The sequence below is a fragment of the Scyliorhinus torazame genome, chromosome 17 (assembly GCF_047496885.1).
Source record: "Scyliorhinus torazame isolate Kashiwa2021f chromosome 17, sScyTor2.1, whole genome shotgun sequence".
Lineage (NCBI taxonomy): Eukaryota > Metazoa > Chordata > Chondrichthyes > Carcharhiniformes > Scyliorhinidae > Scyliorhinus > Scyliorhinus torazame.
Genome location: NC_092723.1, coordinates 185,748,223 through 185,765,976, shown reverse-complemented (window position 1 = coordinate 185,765,976; position 17,754 = coordinate 185,748,223). Strand labels below are relative to the sequence as shown.

The following is a 17,754-nucleotide window of genomic DNA, read 5'->3' as shown; positions in this document are numbered from 1 at the left end:
TTGTGAAAGGGACAAAGGGCATTTTGCTCGGTCAAGTGAGGAGGCAAAGAATTGGCAGAGGATAATGTGGGGGAAATGTGAACTTGCCCACTCTGGGAGGAAGAATAAAAAAAGGGGAGTGTATTATTTAAATGGAGCGAGATTGCAGAACTCTGCGGCCCACAGGATCTGGGTGTCCTGGTACACGAATCACAAAAAGTTAGTAAACAGCCACAGCAAGTGACTAGGAAGGCAGAAGGAACGTGGGCGTTTATTGCAAGGGGAATTGAATATGAAAGTCGGAAATTGTTGCTGTAGCTGTACAGGGCCTTACTGAGGCCACTTCAGGAGTATTATGTAGTTTCAGTTTACTTATTTAAAGGATATACAATTGCATGAGAAGTTTTCAGAGAAGGTTCCTGGGATGAAGGGGTTATCTAGTGAGCAGATTGGGCCCAGACCCATCGAAGTTTAGAAAAATGAGAGGTGAGAATTAAAACATTTCAGATCCTGAGAGGTATTGACAGGATGGAGGCGGAGAAGATGTTTCCCCCTTGTGGGAGGATCTGGAACTAGGGGACAGAGTTTAAAAATTAGGGGGGTTTCCATTTAAGACTAAGAGGGCTATTAGGCTGGAGCATTCTCCGCCCCAGAGAGCAATGGAGGCTGGGTTACTGAATTTATTCGAGGCGGAGTTAGACAGATTCTTGATCAACAATGTTGTCCAATATGCAGAATCACATCTAATGTTGGACACTGTTCTAAGTTTTGCAACCACATGCTGTTTGGGTACAGCTGGTCGGGTATGGTCAGTGCCTTGCCCGTTGCGAGCAGCGGCTGAATATGCTGTTTGATGTGATCTGCCAGTCTTTGGGATGTACACCTACTTACTTGGCATCACACTGGCACTGAAATTCATATACCACATTACTCATTTCTGAGATTGCAGCAAACGCGTAGTAAATATCTTCCTATTGCCAGAATTTTTGGTTATGACATTAAAGCAACATTGAAATTGTCTATATAAACATTGAAAACTATTAAGTAAACATCTGAAAGTCACAGGTTTAGTAGACTCCCAACCACTAAACAGTGCCTTATTTGTGAGCCCAACTGTGCCAACAACCATTTTATTTTCTTACCCAACCTGAAGGGATGCTTAAATTTAATTGATTTATTTTCCTTCATTATTAATTTGATATATTTTGCTTTTCTCTTCTGCGACTTTTTAAAAGTAAATTTAGAGTACCCAATTATTTTCCTTTAATGCGAGAGGGGAGCCTGGCTGGTTCTCACGATCTCAGTGCAATCAGGTTCAAGGAGGAGGAGAGGGTAATACGCATATCAGGTGCAGACGTCAGCCTGTTCCTTTGTGCCGTATTCATCCTTGCATTAACGAAAAGCCAATCTCGCACGTGTAGGTTGTCAAGAAGGGCAATAGCAACAAAATACTTGTTTTACTCAGCACTGGATACTCCTGGAATGCTACTCCAGAATGCTGACAGCCTCTTGAGCTTTGGTGTGTTTTTAATGTGCTGTCACAGGCAAGATACAGCAGCATAGTCTTTTCATTTGCAGTCAGCTGTAAGTTAATAACTGACTCTGGTGTCTCAACCTCAAAAGGAATTTTTTACCCACCACTTCTCTTTCAAAATCTGAAACTTCTCTTATTTGCCAATACTTCCCTGCCTATAACACACATTGGCTTTGCATCCTTATTTGACAAACAATTGGCAAAACTATACCCCAATAAATCATCTTTAGACTGCTTTGTTCCCGAGTTAAGTTTGTTCTTTGTAGGCTGTTAACCAGAGGCCCCGGTGCTCTGTACTGCTCTTGTCTTGCCCTGGACTTAGATCCTGTCCAGTAGGTAATGTGTGTGTCTCTGGCTGGCTCTTATTTGTAAGAAAACCCTCCATCTCCACAGTCCACTTGCCTTGCTTGCCAGCAACTAGAAAACGGAAGAAACTCTCCTCTGTGATTTGGCACCAAGAGCACATACATGAAGGATGCTTGACATCAAATGTACATGCAGAGCACGGGACTCGCTCACTGCTGCTGCGTCTGGCCGGTAGACTGCACACAGCCTCGTTTCCTCTCATTTAAAAGGCAGCCATTCTCAATAAAAATGCTGGTAGCAGCCATTGCATACTTCTCCAGCAATCGGGAACACCGCAACTGATTATGGATCGCGACTCGCGCTTTGAAAACCTCTGGTTTAAGATGTATTTAGCAATCCATGTCAATCCTAAAACCTGTGTGTAACTTTTAATCTAAGGGGAAATATTGTATAATAATCCATTTTTTCCCCCTGTTTAATAAATGTTTTTTCTTGTTGTTTAAACTAATTAGCGGTCCCGTGACTCTGCTCCTCCACTTTGTTTTTAAAAAGTTAGTCTTTTGAGCCAGGGTTCCATTCTGGGATCTTCCCGTCCACTTATAATGTCAACTGGGATCGTAATACTGCCAATCAGCATCCTTTTCTTCTGTGGTATAGATTGTTGCAATCACTTGAAATTTGGAATTCTTGTGTTCGCCCTGAGTGCGAGGTAAAAAACTTCGGCAAGATGTCACTTTTCAGCGATGTTCAATGTCACATTCTTCACATTTAAAAATGTAGAACCATACAGTACAGGAATCCATTCGGCCCATCATACCTGTGCTGGTCCCATCAGAATGATCTTGACGGTGCAGAACGGTCTTACTGCAGGACAATTAGGTCGGGCTTCAACCTCTACTAACCCAAGCACCTGCACTCCCATCTCCGTCCCACATCTGTGCATAAAGAAACATTCAGGAAGGATTGCTTTTTCAATCTCCCGCTGCATCCGTGTATTTGCAACAACGCAGCTTGCGTACAGACAACCAAGATGTGACAACTCAGCCCTCTCTAATGCAAGCAGAATTAGCCATCACTTACTCACCACCGTATATTCTCCACTGGGGAGGGACGGAAAAACGAATGCTCCATCTTCTCCTGACAAAACACTGCACAGGAAAGATGAGGCTTCATCTGCTGTTTGAAATCCTTCAACTGGAGATGAATTACATCCAGAGATATCCTACCAGTACGAAAGGGAACATTAATTGTCAGAAGCGATTACTTTGTAGGATGAAAAATAACAGCATTTAGAGGCTTTCAAGGGAATCAGCCATCATTGCCATCTTCCCCACAAGACCACGGCTTCTCGTTTAGCCTCCCCAAAAGTGTTGCAAAAGAAAAATGAAAAGGATCCATTTTTTAAAAGGTCAATTACAAATGCCTTTAAATTATTAAATTCAAATGGAAAATAATTCCGCTTAAAATGTTACAAAGGCCCCTGCATTGCTACTAATTGAACCATAACATAAAAATCAGGCAATTCACTCACCTGTTTTGCGACCGATGGGGAGAATAGCAGGAACACGACGCCTTTCATTGGTTCTCCATCACTTCGCACAGAGCCCAACACCTCATATCCAGCAACCACAAGAGAATCAACTGTGTTTGCATTAGAATTTATCACCTGTACTGAAGTAGATGCCTAAAGAACCAAAAAATATGTTTTACAATTCAAGACATACACTGCAGTTAAAAAATCATCAGACTTCACCTAAAATTCCAGCAAATTAAATTCAACTTCCAATACAGTAGCTCCCATAAAAGAGTACAAGGCACTTTCATCATACGATATAGAAGAGTGACAAATACACAGTCATTAATAGAGACCAATAATCTACTTGAGGAGCTGGGTTAGGATATGAAGAACATGTGTAACACTCGGGGGGGGGGGGGGGGGGTCATCCCCATCAGTCCAGCCTCAAGATTAGATTGCTGCATTATTAATGCCCCTTGGTAATCATTCTTTCCCAAATGATTGCAGTGAGATTGATGGCTTGATGCAGCATTTGAAACTAATAGGCAATGGGTCCAGCATCACTGGTGTGATGACGTGTGTTGGTGAATGATATAGAACCATAGAATTCCTACAGTGCAGGAGGCCATTCAGCCCACTGTGTCTGCACTGATCCTCTGAATGAGCACACTACCTAAGCCCACTCTCCCACCCAGTCCCCATAACCCCACCTAACCAGCACCTAATTTGGACACTAAGGGCAATTTATCATGGCCAAACCACCTAACCTGCACATCTTTGGACTGTGGGAGGAAACCGGAGCACCCGGAGGAAACCCACGCACACACGGGGAGAACATGCAAACTCCACACAGACAGTGACCCAAGGATGGAACTGAACCCGGGTCCCTGGTGCTGTGAGGCAGCAGTGCTAAAGGCTGTGCCACCATATAGCACGGCTATGTTTCATTGAGGTAACCCACAGGTCCACAGAAACCCCTCGGCCTTTGCACAACAGCCACACCATCTGAGCCCTGCGTGGATGGCCACGCAGAAATGCTCACCAAAATGTATTCACTTTGAGAATATCCGACTGTAGCAGTTATTAACCAATGATTATAAGCAAACCTACTTTCTGCAGGGTCCATGTGGGGTGAGATGCAAAGATTTCATAGTCACCAGGCAGCACTTTCGTAAATACATATCTGTCAAAAGAAAGAAAAATGAAATTCCTTTCCAAAATCAAGCGAGCTCCTCTTCTTCACCATGTTGAAACCGCGATTAAACAAGTACATACTTTCCTCCAGTTTGAGTCAACGAAGTCTGATCGACATCCCTTCCGACCTTTCTCAAGTTAACATGGACACCGGCGGGTCCTAAAGTTTGACCTTTGCTTAGCACCTGGTAAAACAAAAGTCACAATATTCCAAAATGAGGTAAAATTTGGTTTTTGGACTGGCAACTGCACTATATGGAACAAAAAATAATCAATAAGAAATACTTTGTTTCACCAGCAAAATGACAGCTTGAAGGTAGAATTAGTCATCGCATTGTTTCATAAACAAGCACGTGGTTCCTCTGCCAGACCGTAAATGCCAATGGCAGACTCCGCCAAATATATTAGGAAAGATCATTTCCAATATGGGGGCTGGTTTAGCACAGTGGGCTAAATAGCTGGCTTGCAATGTAGAACAATGCCAGCAGCGCGGGTTCAATTCCCGTACCAGCCTCCCCGAACAGGCGCCGGGATGTGGCGACTAGGGGTTTTTCGCAGTAACTTCACGGTGCGCAATTATTCTTATTATTATAATATGCCACCAAAATCGTTCTACAGTGGCGATGGTGCCGGACTAGGTTCAGCGGCTGTACTTTTCTTCAGTAATTCAAAGATTCACTCTTACCTTTCCAGAGACCGAAAAGCCGGTGAACACAAAATTGATGTCCTCGCCTTTGGTGCAAATGTCATTAATTCCATCGACATGAAGATCCACGTTTGTAGGCTCTGATAATGGAGAAAAACTGCTGTGAATATTTATAAAACGCTAGATCTCTTGTGGCTTTGCTCAAAGCCAGGTGAGATATTATTTTATACGGACAGGAATGTTACACTAGGGTATGTGCAATGCCTTGTTCTGCTGGTTGAATGCAGCAATGTCCCTTTACGGCGACAAAGGCTAATTACTGTAAATTCACTTACAGATCTGGGCAGCACGGTGGCGCAGTGGTTAGCACTGCTGCCTCGCGGCGTCGAGGTCCCAGGTTCGATCCCGGCTCTGGGTCACTGTCCATGTGGAGTTTGCACATGCTCCTCGTGTTTGCGTCGGTTTCACCCCCACAAACCAAAAGAGGTGCAGGGTAGGTGGATTGGCCACGCTAATTTGCCCCTTAATTAGAAAAATGAATTGGGCACTCTAAATGTAAGGGCAGCACGGCAGCACAGTGGTTAGCACAGTTGCTTCACAGCTCCAGGGTCCCAAGTTCGATTCCCGGCTTGGGCCACTGTCTGTGTGAAATCGGCACGTTCTCCCCGTGTGTGCCTGAGTTTCCTCTGGGTGCTCCGGTTTCTTCCCACAGTCCAACGGTTAGGTGGATTGACTGCTAAATTGCCCTTAGTGTCGAAAAAAGGTGAGGTAGGGTTACGGGGATAGGATGGCGGTGTGGGCTTGGGTAGGGTGCTCTTTCCAAGGGCCAGTGCAGACTCGATGGACCGATTGGCCTCCCTTCTACACTGTAAATTCTATGATTCTATTTAGTGAGGGAACTGTTTTTCTTTTAAACATGCTGGTAAGTTTAGGGGCTGTTTAGCACACTAGCAGACCAAGGCAGGCTAGCAGCACGGTTCAATTCCCGTAACAGCCTCCCCGAACAGGCGCCGGAATGTGGTGACTAGGGGATTTTCCGCCCCCCCCCCCCACCGCCCCCTCGCCCCCCCCCTCACTGCCCCCTTCTCCCCCCCCACTGCCCCCTTCCCCACCCGCTGCCTCCCCCCCCAGAATTTGGACATTCTGAATTCTCCCTCTGTGTACCCGAACAGGTGCCGAAGTGTGGCGACTAGGGGCTTTTCACAGTAACTTCATTGACTAGGGGCTTTTCACAGTAACTTCATTGAAGCCTACTTGTGACAATAAGCGATTTTCATTTCATTTTCAAGTTTTAGTCTCCAGAACAGACTCACAGAGGATTCAATAAAAAAAATTTAAAATGATGGTTGGCATATGTTAGAAAGTTTGGATGCTCAGCATTTGGTCGTCATATATCAAACTTATTTAAATTCATTAGTTGGGTCCTATAACAGTGGGGAATTCATGGAACCAATTCAATGGTTAGTTATAAAATAACATCTTCCGGTCTATTACAGATCCACAGAATGGTTTCAACACGAGGACATTCGGCCTGTCGCGTCTGTGCTGGCCCTCTGAAGGAGCCAGTCGCAAACAGAATGAGATGGCTACTGACAAGATACCCAAAAAGATCCATACACAGGTCTGTCACTCATCCACAATCAGGGTTAATTTCAAAACAAATATTGTTGATTGTACGATTATAATTGAAAATAATGTGCATCAGGAAAATCAATTCCAGACATCATTCTGCAATGGTCCATATCTAAAATGTTAGTATTACCACAATAGGTTGAGCATCCCGTATCCGTAGTGCTTGGGGCCGAGTGTGTATCGGATTTCGGAATATACTGCGCAGGTGGGAACTGCGCGTGTGCGGAGCGTCGGCAAGTGCGGAGCGTCGGCAACTGCGGAGAGCGGAGCGTCGGCAACTGCGGAGAGCGGAGCGTCAGCAACTGCGCGTGTGCGGAACGTCGGCAACTGCGGAGAGCGGAACGTCGGCAACTGCACGTGTGCGGAACGTCGGCAACTGCGGAGAGCGGAGCGTCGGCAACTGCACGTGTGCGGAACGTCGGCAACTGCGCGTGCGGAACGTCAGCAATTGCGGAGAGCGGAGCGTCGGCAACTGCGGAGAGCGGAGCGTCGGCAACTGCGGAGAGCGGAGCGTCAGCAACTGCGCGTGTGCGGAACGTCGGCAACTGCGGAGAGCGGAACGTCGGCAACTGCACGTGTGCGGAACGTCGGCAACTGCGCGTGCGGAACGTCGGCAACTGCGGAGAGCGGAGCGTCGGCAACTGCACGTGTGCGGAACGTCGGCAACTGCGCGTGTGCGGAACGTCGGCAACTGCGTGTGCGGAACGTCGGCAACTGCGGAGAGCGGAACGTCGGCAACTGCGCGTGTGCGGAGCGTCGGCAACTGCGCGTGTGCGGAACGTCGGCAACTGCGTGTGCGGAACGTCGGCAACTGCGGAGAGCGGAACGTCGGCAACTGCGGAGAGCGGAACGTCGGCAACTGCGCGTGCGGAACGTCGGCAACTGCGGAGAGCGGAACGTCGGCAACTGCGCGTGTGCGGAACGTCGGCAACTGCGGAGAGCGGAGCGTCGGCAACTGCGGAGAGCGGAACGTCGGCAACTGCGCATGCGGAACGTCGGCAACTGCGGAGAGCGGAACGTCGGCAACTGCGCGTGTGCGGAACGTCGGCAACTGCCGGGAGCGGAGCGTCGGCAACTGCGCGTGCGGAACGTCGGCAACTGCGGAGAGCGGAGCGTCGGCAACTGCGCGTGCGGAACGTCGGCAACTGCGGAGAGCGGAACGTCGGCAACTGCGCGTGTGCGGAACGTCGGCAACTGCGGAGAGCGGAGCGTCGGCAACTGCGGAGAGCGGAACGTCAGCAACTGCGCATGCGGAACGTCGGCAACTGCGGAGAGCGGAACGTCGGCAACTGCGCGTGTGCGGAACGTCGGCAACTGCCGGGAGCGGAGCGTCGGCAACTGCGCGTGCGGAACGTCGGCAACTGCGGAGAGCGGAGCGTCGGCAACTGCGCGTGCGGAACGTCGGCAACTGCGGAGAGCGGAACGTCGGCAACTGCGGAGAGCGGAACGTCGGCAACTGCGGAGAGCGGAAAGTCGGCAACTGCGGAGAGCGGAAAGTCGGCAACTGCGGAGAGCGGAAAGTAGGCAACTGCGGAGAGCGGAAAGTAGGCAACTGCGCGTGTGCGGAGCGTCGGCAACTGCGGAGAGCGGAACGTCGGCAACTGCGCGTGTGCGGAACGTCGGCAACTGCGGAGAGCGGAACGTCGGCAACTGCGCGTGTGCAGAACGTCGGCAACTGCGGAGAGCGGAAAGTCGACAACTGCGCGTGTGCAGAACGTCGGCAACTGCGGAGAGCGGAACGTCGGCAACTGCGGAGAGCGGAACGTCGGCAACTGCGCGTGTGCGGAACGTCGGCAACTGCGCGTGCGGAACGTCGGCATCTGCGCGTGTGGGGAACGTCGGCAACTGCGGAGAGCGGTGCGTCGGCAACTGCGGAGAGCGGAGCGTCGGCAACTGCGCATGTGCGGAACGTCGGTAACTGCGGAGTGCGGAGCGTCGGCAACAGCGGAGTGCGGAGCGCCGGCAACAGCGGAGTGCGGAGCGTCGGCAACTGCGGAGTGCGGAGCGTCGGCAACTGCGCGTGCGGAACGACGGCAACTGCGCGTGTGCGGAACGTCGGCAACTGCGCGTGTGCGGAACGTCGGCAACTGCGCGTGTGCGGAACGTCGGCAACTGCGCGCGTGCGGAACGTCGGCAACTGCGCGCGTGCGGAACGTCGGCAACTGCGCGTGTGCGGAGCGTCGGCAACTGCGCGTGTGCGGAGCGTCGGCAACTGCGCGTGCGGAGCGTCGGCAACTGCGTCTGAGCGGAGCGTCGGCAACTGCGGCGTGCGGAGCGTCGGCAACTGCGGAGTGCGGAGCGTCGGCAACTGCGCGTGCGGAACGTCGGCAACTGCGCGTGTGCGGAACATCGGCAACTGCGCGTGCGGAACGTCGGCAACTGCGCGTGTGCGGAACGTCGGCAACTGCGCGTGTGCGGAGCGTCGGCAACTGCGGGAAACATACTTCCCTACAATCAACTATACAGTCCGTACAGATTTTTCCCTTTTATCACCTCCCTCCCCCCCACGACAAACAGCCCCTTAAACACGGTCACAAACATCCCCCACCTTTCCTCAAACCCCCCTGACGAGCCCCTTAATATAAATGATTTGGAGGAAAATGTAACTGGTGGATTGGTAAGTTTGCAGACGTCACAAAGGTTGGTGGAATTGCGGATAGCGATGAGGACTGTCAGAGGATACAGCAGGATTTAGATTGTCTGGAGACTTGGGCGGAGAGATGGCAGATGGAGTTTAATCCGGACAAATGTGAGGTAATGCATTTTGGAAGGTCTAATGCAGGTAGGGAATATACAGTTGAAAGGGGCAACACAGGTGGAGAAAGTAGTCAAGAAGGCATACGGCATGCTTGCCTTCAATGGTCGGGCCATTGAGTATAAGAATTGGCAAGTCAAGTTGCAGCTGTATAGAACCTTAGTTAGGCCACACTTGGAGTATAGTGTTCAATTCTGGTCGCCACACTACCAGAAGGATGTGGAGGCTTTAGAGAGGGTGCAGAAGAGATTTACCAGAATGTTGCCTGGTATGGAGGGCATTAGCTATGAGGAGCGGTTGAATAAACTCGGTTTGCTCTCACTGGAACGAAGGAGGTTGAGGGGAGACCTGATAGAGGTCTACAAAATTATGAGGGGCATAGACAGAGTGGATAGTCAGAGGCTTTTCCCCAGGGTAGAGGGGTCAATTACTAGGGGGCATAGGTTTAAGGTGAGAGGGGCAAGGTTTAGAGTAGATGTACGAGGCAAGTTTTTTACGCAGAGGGCAGTGGGTGCCTGGAACTCGCTGCCGGAGGAGGTGGTGGAAGCAGGGACGATAGGGACATTTAAGGGGCATCTTGACAAATATATGAATAGGATGGGAATAGAGGGATACGGACCCAGGAAGTGTAGAAGATTGTAGTTTAGTCGGGCAGCATGGTCCACGCAGGCTTGGAGGGCCGAAGGGCCTGTTCCTGTGCTGTACATTTCTTTGTTCTTTTTTGTTGTTGTTAACTCATACTTTATATTCTCTAATCGCAGGAAGTTGTACAGATCACCCAACCAAGCCGCTATCTCCGGTGGGGATGCCGACCGCCACTCCAGCAAAATTCACCGCCGTGCAATCAGAGAGGCGAAGGCCAAGACATCGGCCTTCTTCCTCTCCATGAGCTCCGGCTTCTCTGAAACCCCAAATATCGCCACCAAGTGTCCGGGTCCACCTCTTCTTCCACTATCCTGGCTTAGACCGCGAACACTCCTGCCCAGAATCTTCCCAATTTTCCGCAACCCCAAAACATGTGCGCGTGATTCGCTGGCCCCCGCCCACACCTCTCACACTCATCTGCTACCCTCTGAAAGGACCCACTCATTCTCGCCCGAGTCATATGCACCCTGTGCACCACCTTAAACTGTATCAGGCTCATCCTTGTGCAAGAGGAGATCCCGTTTACCCTTTGCAGTATCTCACTCCATACACCCCAATTGATCTCTCCTCTCAACTCCGCTTCGCATTTCTCCTTGATCTTCACCACCCGCTCGCCTCCCTGCTCTCCCAGTCACTTATATATATCCCCAATTCGTCCCTCCCCTTCCACATCCAGAAGCAGCTGTCGCTCCAGCAGGGTGTATCCCGGCAACCCCTTCAGACTTTTTGTGCAAAGTCCCTAACCTGCAGATACCTGAACTCACTACCTATCGGCTCTACCCTCTCCCTTAGCTCTTCCAGACTGGCGAACCCTTCCTCCAAATACAGATCCCTCACCTTGACCAGCCCCACTTGCCTCCACCTCCTGTATACACTATCCACCCCCCCCCAGCTCAAACCCATGATTCTCGCACAGCGGAGTTAGCACCGACATCCCTTCCACCCTAAAATGCCTCCTCAACTGATTCCATATCTTCACCATGGACTGCACCACCGGGCTCCTTGAATACCTACTCGGGGCCATTGGCAACCGTCACCATAGCCCTCAAACTAGACCCCTTACAAGATTCCTCCTCCATCCTAACCCACTCTACCTGTTTTGTTGCCATTTCAAAAATGCGTTCATTTGTGTCAGGGTAAATGAAGAATACTCACCAAAGCTCCACCCTAAAGGAGGTTCAATTTTTAAAATGAAATCTCCCTACAGAGGAAATAAACAAGGAGTACACTTCAATTATAAATTACAATAGACATATCAGAATTTAGTACAAATATATACAACAACATGCGCTGCTCACCAACGGAATTATTAAAATATAGATTTATTTACCATTGCGAGCACAATGCTGCAAACCAGAATATATAATGAATTGAGAGAATTAAATCTGCAGAAAGTGTACACTTTCCAATGGAAATAGGACTATTTTTTATCAAAGCATTAAGCCACCCCAGTTTCACAAACTGATGCTGCTGCCATGGTTCGGTTGACTGCAGCCAGCACCTCTCTGGCAAGTGAAGAGGTCATTAAAGAAGTTTGGAACATTATATTAATAGTCTGGAGTGTTCAGAAGTAGTTTTCTCCTGAACTGCCGGGTTATCTTTTGAGCACCAATTTGACCGCCATCAAAAAATCTAGGAAGTAGTTTTTGGTATTTTCGTTACCTTATCATAGAGAGGAATCATGAAATAACCATTGTTGGGTGCGCAGTCGGTCTGGTATTTCAGTGTGCCCTGCTTTGTGTACAATTTAATCTGTGGAAGCAATCACAAACAGTTTTCCCTCGGATGCAGCAGAGAATTGAAATCTCAGTTCAGAAGACAGCATTTGCTTTCATAGATAATCATAGAATTTACAGTGAAGGAGGCCATTCGGCCCATCGAGTCCGCACCGGCTCTTAGAAAGAGCACCCTACCCAAGGTCGACACCTCCACCCTATCCCCTCAACCCAGCAACCCCAACACTAAGTGATGCAAATATCGCCTAATACAGAACTGCAGAGTAATGAAATTATCTCCAGACCATCTCCTTTACTGTGCTTACACTAGTAGATGGACATGTTGTACAGGAAAAGTCCAAAACCAACACCTCAAAACACCACCAAAAATCTGAGAGCTGTAGATGGGAGCAGAAAGGGCGTTGATAGACCGAGCGAGCGGACAAAACTGGGGGAGATGGATTTCAACGTGAGGACATCCAGTCCGGATCCAAGATAAAATCGGAGTAGTTACTAAATGGCAAGTAGCTTGGGGCCATGGAGAAGCAGAGATTTCGAGATCCAAGTACAAGCACTAAAAACTTCTGAATAGGTACAAAACAAACCTAAAAGAAAGATTTGGTATACAAGGAATGGGACGTTATGCGAAGCATTGGTCAACACCATGCTCAGTGGCAGGCATTGCATCTCAGGAACACAGGAACTGGGAGTAGGCCATTTAGATCCTCGAGCCTACTCCGTCATTGAATTAGATCATGGTCAATCTTCCACTTGAACACCATTCTCCTGCACTATCCCATAGCCTTTCATTCCTTTCATATCTAATAATATGTCAATCTCCGTCACTGAACATACTCGAGTGTCTGGGCTGCACAGCCCTCTGAGGGAGAGAATTCCAAAGATTCACAATCCTGAGTGAAGAAACTCAGTCCGAAATGGACTGCCCCTTATTCTGAGACTGTGCCCCCAGTTCTCGACCACACCCCTCCCCCCCCTCCCAAACCAGGGGAAATATCCTTCTTGAATGTACTGTGCTGAGCTCTGTAAGAATTTTGTACACTTCTGTGAGGTCTCCTCTCATTATTCTAAACTCCAGAGAATACAGGGCTAGAATCCTCGATCTCTCCTCACCACACAATCCCGCCGTACACAGGGATGAACATTTGCTGAACTCCCTCTATGGCCAGTATATCCGTCCTTGGGTAAGGAGACTAAAACTGCACACAATTTTCCAGATAATAATAATCATCTTTATTAGTGACACAAGTAGGCTTACATTAATTAACACTGCAATGAAGTTACTGTGAAAATCCCCTAGTCACCACACTTCGGCACCTGTTCGGGTACACAGAGGGAGAATTCAGAATGTCCAAATTCTTGGGGGGGGGGGGGGAGGTGGCAGTGGGTGGGGAAGGGGTCAGTGGGGGGGGGGGGGGGGGGGAGAGGAGAAGAGGGCAGTGGGGGGGGGGGAGGCGAGGGGGCGGTGGTTGGGGGGGGCGAGAGGGCGGTGGTGGGGGGGGCGAGGGGGCGGTGGTGGGGGGGGCGCGAGGGGGCGGTGGTGGGGGGGCGCGAGGGGGCGGTGCTGGGGGGGGGCGCGAGGGGGCGGTGGTGGGGGGGGCGCGAGGGGGCGGTGGTGGGGGGGGCGCGAGGGGGCGGTGGTGGGGGGGCACGAGGGGGCGGTGGTGGGGGGGGCGCGAGGGGGCGGTGGTGGGGGGGGCGCGAGGGGGCGGTGGTGGGGGGGGCGCGAGGGGGCGGTGGTGGGGGTGGCGCGAGGGGGCGGTGGTGGGGGGGGCGCGAGGGGGCGGTGGTGGGGGGGGCGCGAGGGGGCGGTGGTGGGGGGGGCGCGAGGGGGGCGGTGGTGGGGGGGGCGCGAGGGGGCGGTGGTGGGGGGGGCGCGAGGGGGGCGGTGGTGGGGGGGCGCGAGGGGGCGGTGGTGGGGGGGCGCGAGGGGGCGGTGGTGGGGGGGGCGCGAGGGGGCGGTGGTGGGGGGGCGCGAGGGGGCGGTGGTGGGGGGGGGCGCGAGGGGGCGGTGGTGGGGGGGGGCGAGGGGGCGGTGGTGGGGGGGGCGAGGGGGCGGTGGTGGGGGGGCGCGAGGGGGCGGTGGTGGGGGGGGCGCGAGGGGGCGGTGGTGGGGGGGGCGCGAGGGGGCGGTGGTGGGGGGGGGCGCGAGGGGGCGGTGGTGGGGGGGGCGCGAGGGGGCGGTGGTGGGGGGGGCGCGAGGGGGCGGTGGTGGGTGGGGCGCGAGGGGGCGGTGGTGGGGGGGGGCGCGAGGGGGCGGTGGTGGGGGGGGCGCGAGGGGGCGGTGGTGGGGAAAGCGAGGGGGCGGTGGTGGGGGGGCGCGAGGGGGCGGTGGTGGGGGGGCGCGAGGGGGCGGTGGTGGGGGGGGCGCGAGGGGGCGGTGGTGGGGGGGGCGCGAGGGGGCGGTGGTGGGGGGGGCGCGAGGGGGCGGTGGTGGGGGTGGCGCGAGGGGGCGGTGGTGGGGGGGGCGCGAGGGGGCGGTGGTGGGGAGGCGCGAGGGGGCGGTGGTGGGGGGGGGCGAGGGGGCGGTGGTGGGGGGGGCGAGGGGGCGATGGTGGGGGGGGCGAGGGGGCGGTGGTGGGGGGGGCGAGGGGGCGGTGGTGGGGGGGGCGAGGGGGCGGTGGTGGGGGGGGGGCGAGGGGGGCGGTGGTGGGGGGGGCGAGGGGGCGGTGGTGGGGGGGCGAGGGGGGCGGTGGTGGGGGGGGCGATGGTGGGGGGGGCGAAGGGCGGTGGTGGGGGGGGCGAGGGGGCGGTGGTGGGGGGGGCGAGGGGGCGGTGGTGGGGGGGGCGAGGGGGCGGTGGTGGGGGGGGCGAGGGGGCGGTGGTGGGGGGGGGCGAGGGGGCGGTGGTGGGGGGGCGAGGGGGCGGTGGTGGGGGGCGAGGGGGCGGTGGTGGGGGGCGAGGGGGCGGTGGGGGGGGCGAGGGGGCGGTGGGGGGGCGAGGGGGCAGTGGGGGGGCGAGGGGGCAGTGGGGGGGCGAGGGGGCAGTGGGGGGGCGAGGGGGCAGTGGGGGGGCGAGGGGGCAGTGGGGGGGCGAGGGGGCAGTGGGGGGGGGCGAGGGGGCAGTGGGGGGGGCGAGGGGGCAGTGGGGGGGGCGAGGGGGCAGTGGGGGGGGCGAGGGGGCAGTGGGGGCAGTGGGGGGGCCGAGGGGGCAGTGGGGGGGCCGAGGGGGCAGTGGGGGGGCGAGGGGGCAGTGGGGGGGGCGAGGGGGCAGTGGGGGGGGCGAGGGGGCAGTGGGGGGGGGGGGGGCGAGGGGGCAGTGGGGGGGCGAGGGGGCAGTGGGGGGGCGAGGGGGCAGTGGGGGGGCGAGGGGGCAGTGGGGGGGGGCGAGGGGGCAGTGGGGGGGGCGAGGGGGCAGTGGGGGGGCGAGGGGGCAGTGGGGGGGCGAGGGGGCAGTGGGGGGGGGGCGAGGGGGCAGTGGGGGGGGCGAGGGGGCGGTGGTGGGGGCGAGGGGGGCAGTGGGGGAGCGAGGGGGCTGTGGGGGGGCGAGGGGGGCAGTGGGGGGGGCGAGGGGGCAGTGGGGGGGCGAGGGGGGCAGTGGGGGGGGGCGAGGGGGGCAGTGGGTGGGGCGAGGGGGCAGTGGGTGGGGCGAGGGGGCAGTGGGTGGGGCGAGGGGGCAGTGGGTGGGGCGAGGGGGCAGTGGGGGGGCGAGGGGGCAGTGGGGGGCGAGGGGGCAGTGGGGGGCGAGGGGGCAGTGGGGGGGCGAGGGGGCAGTGGGGGGGGCGAGGGGGCAGTGGGGGGGGCGAGGGGGCAGTGGGGGGGGGGCGAGGGGGCAGTGGGGGGGGGCGAGGGGGCAGTGGGGGGGCGAGGGGGCAGTGGGGGGGCGAGGGGGCAGTGGGGGGGCGAGGGGGCAGTGGGGGGAGAGGGGGCAGTGGGTGGGGCGAGGGGGCAGTGGGGGGAGAGGGGGCAGTGGGTGGGGCGAGGGGGCAGTGGGGGGGGGCGAGGGGGCAGTGGGTGGGGCGAGGGGGCAGTGGGGGGGGGGGCGAGGGGGCAGTGGGGGGGGGGGCGAGGGGGCAGTGGGGGGGGGGCGAGGGGGCAGTGGGGGGGGGGCGAGGGGGCAGTGGGGGGGGCGAGGGGGCAGTGGGTGGGGCGAGGGGGCAGTGGGGGGAGAGGGGGCAGTGGGGGGAGAGGGGGCAGTGGGGGGGCGAGGGGGCAGTGGGGGGCGAGGGGGCAGTGGGGGGAGAGGGGGCAGTGGGGGGGGCAGGCCCTGGCGCTATACAAATGCAGAGAGGCCCTGGGGCCCGGGCTCACCTCGATCAACGAATAATTAATCTCCACGTCCGACTTCACGAAGCCCCCGCACCCGACCACGATGTCCTCGGCCTCCACCCGGCAGCTCAGCAGCGCCAGCAGAACAAGCAAAGCCCGCCGCCTGCGGCCTTCCATCCCAGCGGCGCCCTCACTGCCGGCGCCCGGCATCCTGCGCACGCGCTGTCCGCGGCCCTCACTGCCGGCGCCCGGCATCCCGCGCACGCGCTGTCCGCGGCCCTCACTGCCGGCGCCCGGCATCCCGCGCACGCGCTGTCCGCGGCCCTCACTGCCGGCGCCCGGTATCGCGCGCACGCGCTGTCCGCGGCCCTCACTGCCGGCGCCCGGCATCCTGCGCACGCGCTGTCTGCGGCCCTCACTGCCGGCGCCCGGCATCCCGCGCACGCGCTGTCCGCGGCCCTCACTGCCGGCGGCCGGAACCACCACCACGCACGCGCTGTCCGCAGCCCTCACTGCCGGCGGCCAGAACCACCACCACGCACGCGCTGTCCGCACCCTCTGCCGGCAACACTCGCGCATGCTCACCCCCCTCCCTCCTCCCTCTCGCTCTCTCATTCCCCCAACACTGCCACCTGGCGCCCGGCGGTGAGCATTCACAACAGGCTGCGCCCAGCCAGAGGGTTACCAACCCCTCCTGGGCTGCCCTGGAGCCTGTCAGAATTATTGTGTGAGATCGTCAGAAACTGGGATCATTGGCTGGAATAAAAAATGCAGAGCTGCTGGGAAAAGGCAGGGGAATGGCTGGAGGAGAACTCCGCCTTTGGAGAACCGGTACAGACACAATGGGCGGAATGGCCTTCCTCCCTGCTGTAACTGTGCTCGGATTCTAGATAATTGAAGTATATGATTTTCATTATTCGTCCATGGATGTCGCTGGCTGTGCCAGGACTTGTTGCCCGTCGCCCATCCCTGAGGACATTTAAGAGACAACCACATTGCTGTGGGTCTGGAGTCACATGTAGGCCAGGCCGGGTAAGAACGGCAGATTTCCTTCCCTAAAGGACATTAGCGAACCAGATGGATACTGTCATGATATTCAAACATACATCATAACACATACATAATGATAGACAGACCGACGGACCAATTAGCACACATAACATGACAGCCAATCACAGACAAGAGCAGACACAGTACAAGACAAGAAACACGACACTTCCTGAGCAGTCCATCTGGAGTCAGCACAGGGCCAGGACCTCATTAGCAAGACACTCACACAGTCACAATGTGCTGAGTACCAAGTCTGATGTATAAATAGATGGAATAAAACTGCATTGTATCAATTGCAACCGTGTTGGTTCGTCTGTACCTCAGAGCACCCAACACCTCAGATACGACTATCGATAATGATTTCAAGGTCATCATTGGACTTTTAATGCCAGATTTTTATTGAATTCCTGTTCCAAAAAATGCCCTGGCAGGATTCGAAGTTCCTGCATTACCCTGGATCTCTGGATTACTCGTCCGGTGACAATACCACTACCCCAGCACCTCCCCTTTAATCACCTCGACAGGGCAGCCAGCAACCCAGGAGAAAAAACAAATT

General features: G+C 55.7%; 1 protein-coding gene across 1 annotated transcript in view; it reads right to left on the bottom strand.

The window, feature by feature from the left end:
* The window catches only part of nomo (nodal modulator), a 75,598-nt gene extending 59,226 nt beyond the window's left edge, over positions 1 to 16,372 (bottom strand). Inside the window, exons 1-8 of the mRNA XM_072481855.1 lie at positions 16,191 to 16,372; positions 11,870 to 11,959; positions 11,363 to 11,408; positions 5,215 to 5,315; positions 4,611 to 4,714; positions 4,446 to 4,518; positions 3,351 to 3,503; positions 2,904 to 3,041 (exon numbers count right to left, since the gene is read on the bottom strand). Coding sequence (XP_072337956.1) covers positions 2,904 to 3,041; positions 3,351 to 3,503; positions 4,446 to 4,518; positions 4,611 to 4,714; positions 5,215 to 5,315; positions 11,363 to 11,408; positions 11,870 to 11,959; positions 16,191 to 16,358 — 873 coding nt within the window. The 5' untranslated portion in view covers positions 16,359 to 16,372. The remainder of the gene's footprint in view (positions 1 to 2,903; positions 3,042 to 3,350; positions 3,504 to 4,445; positions 4,519 to 4,610; positions 4,715 to 5,214; positions 5,316 to 11,362; positions 11,409 to 11,869; positions 11,960 to 16,190) is intronic.
* Between the last annotated feature and the right edge of the window lie 1,382 nt (positions 16,373 to 17,754).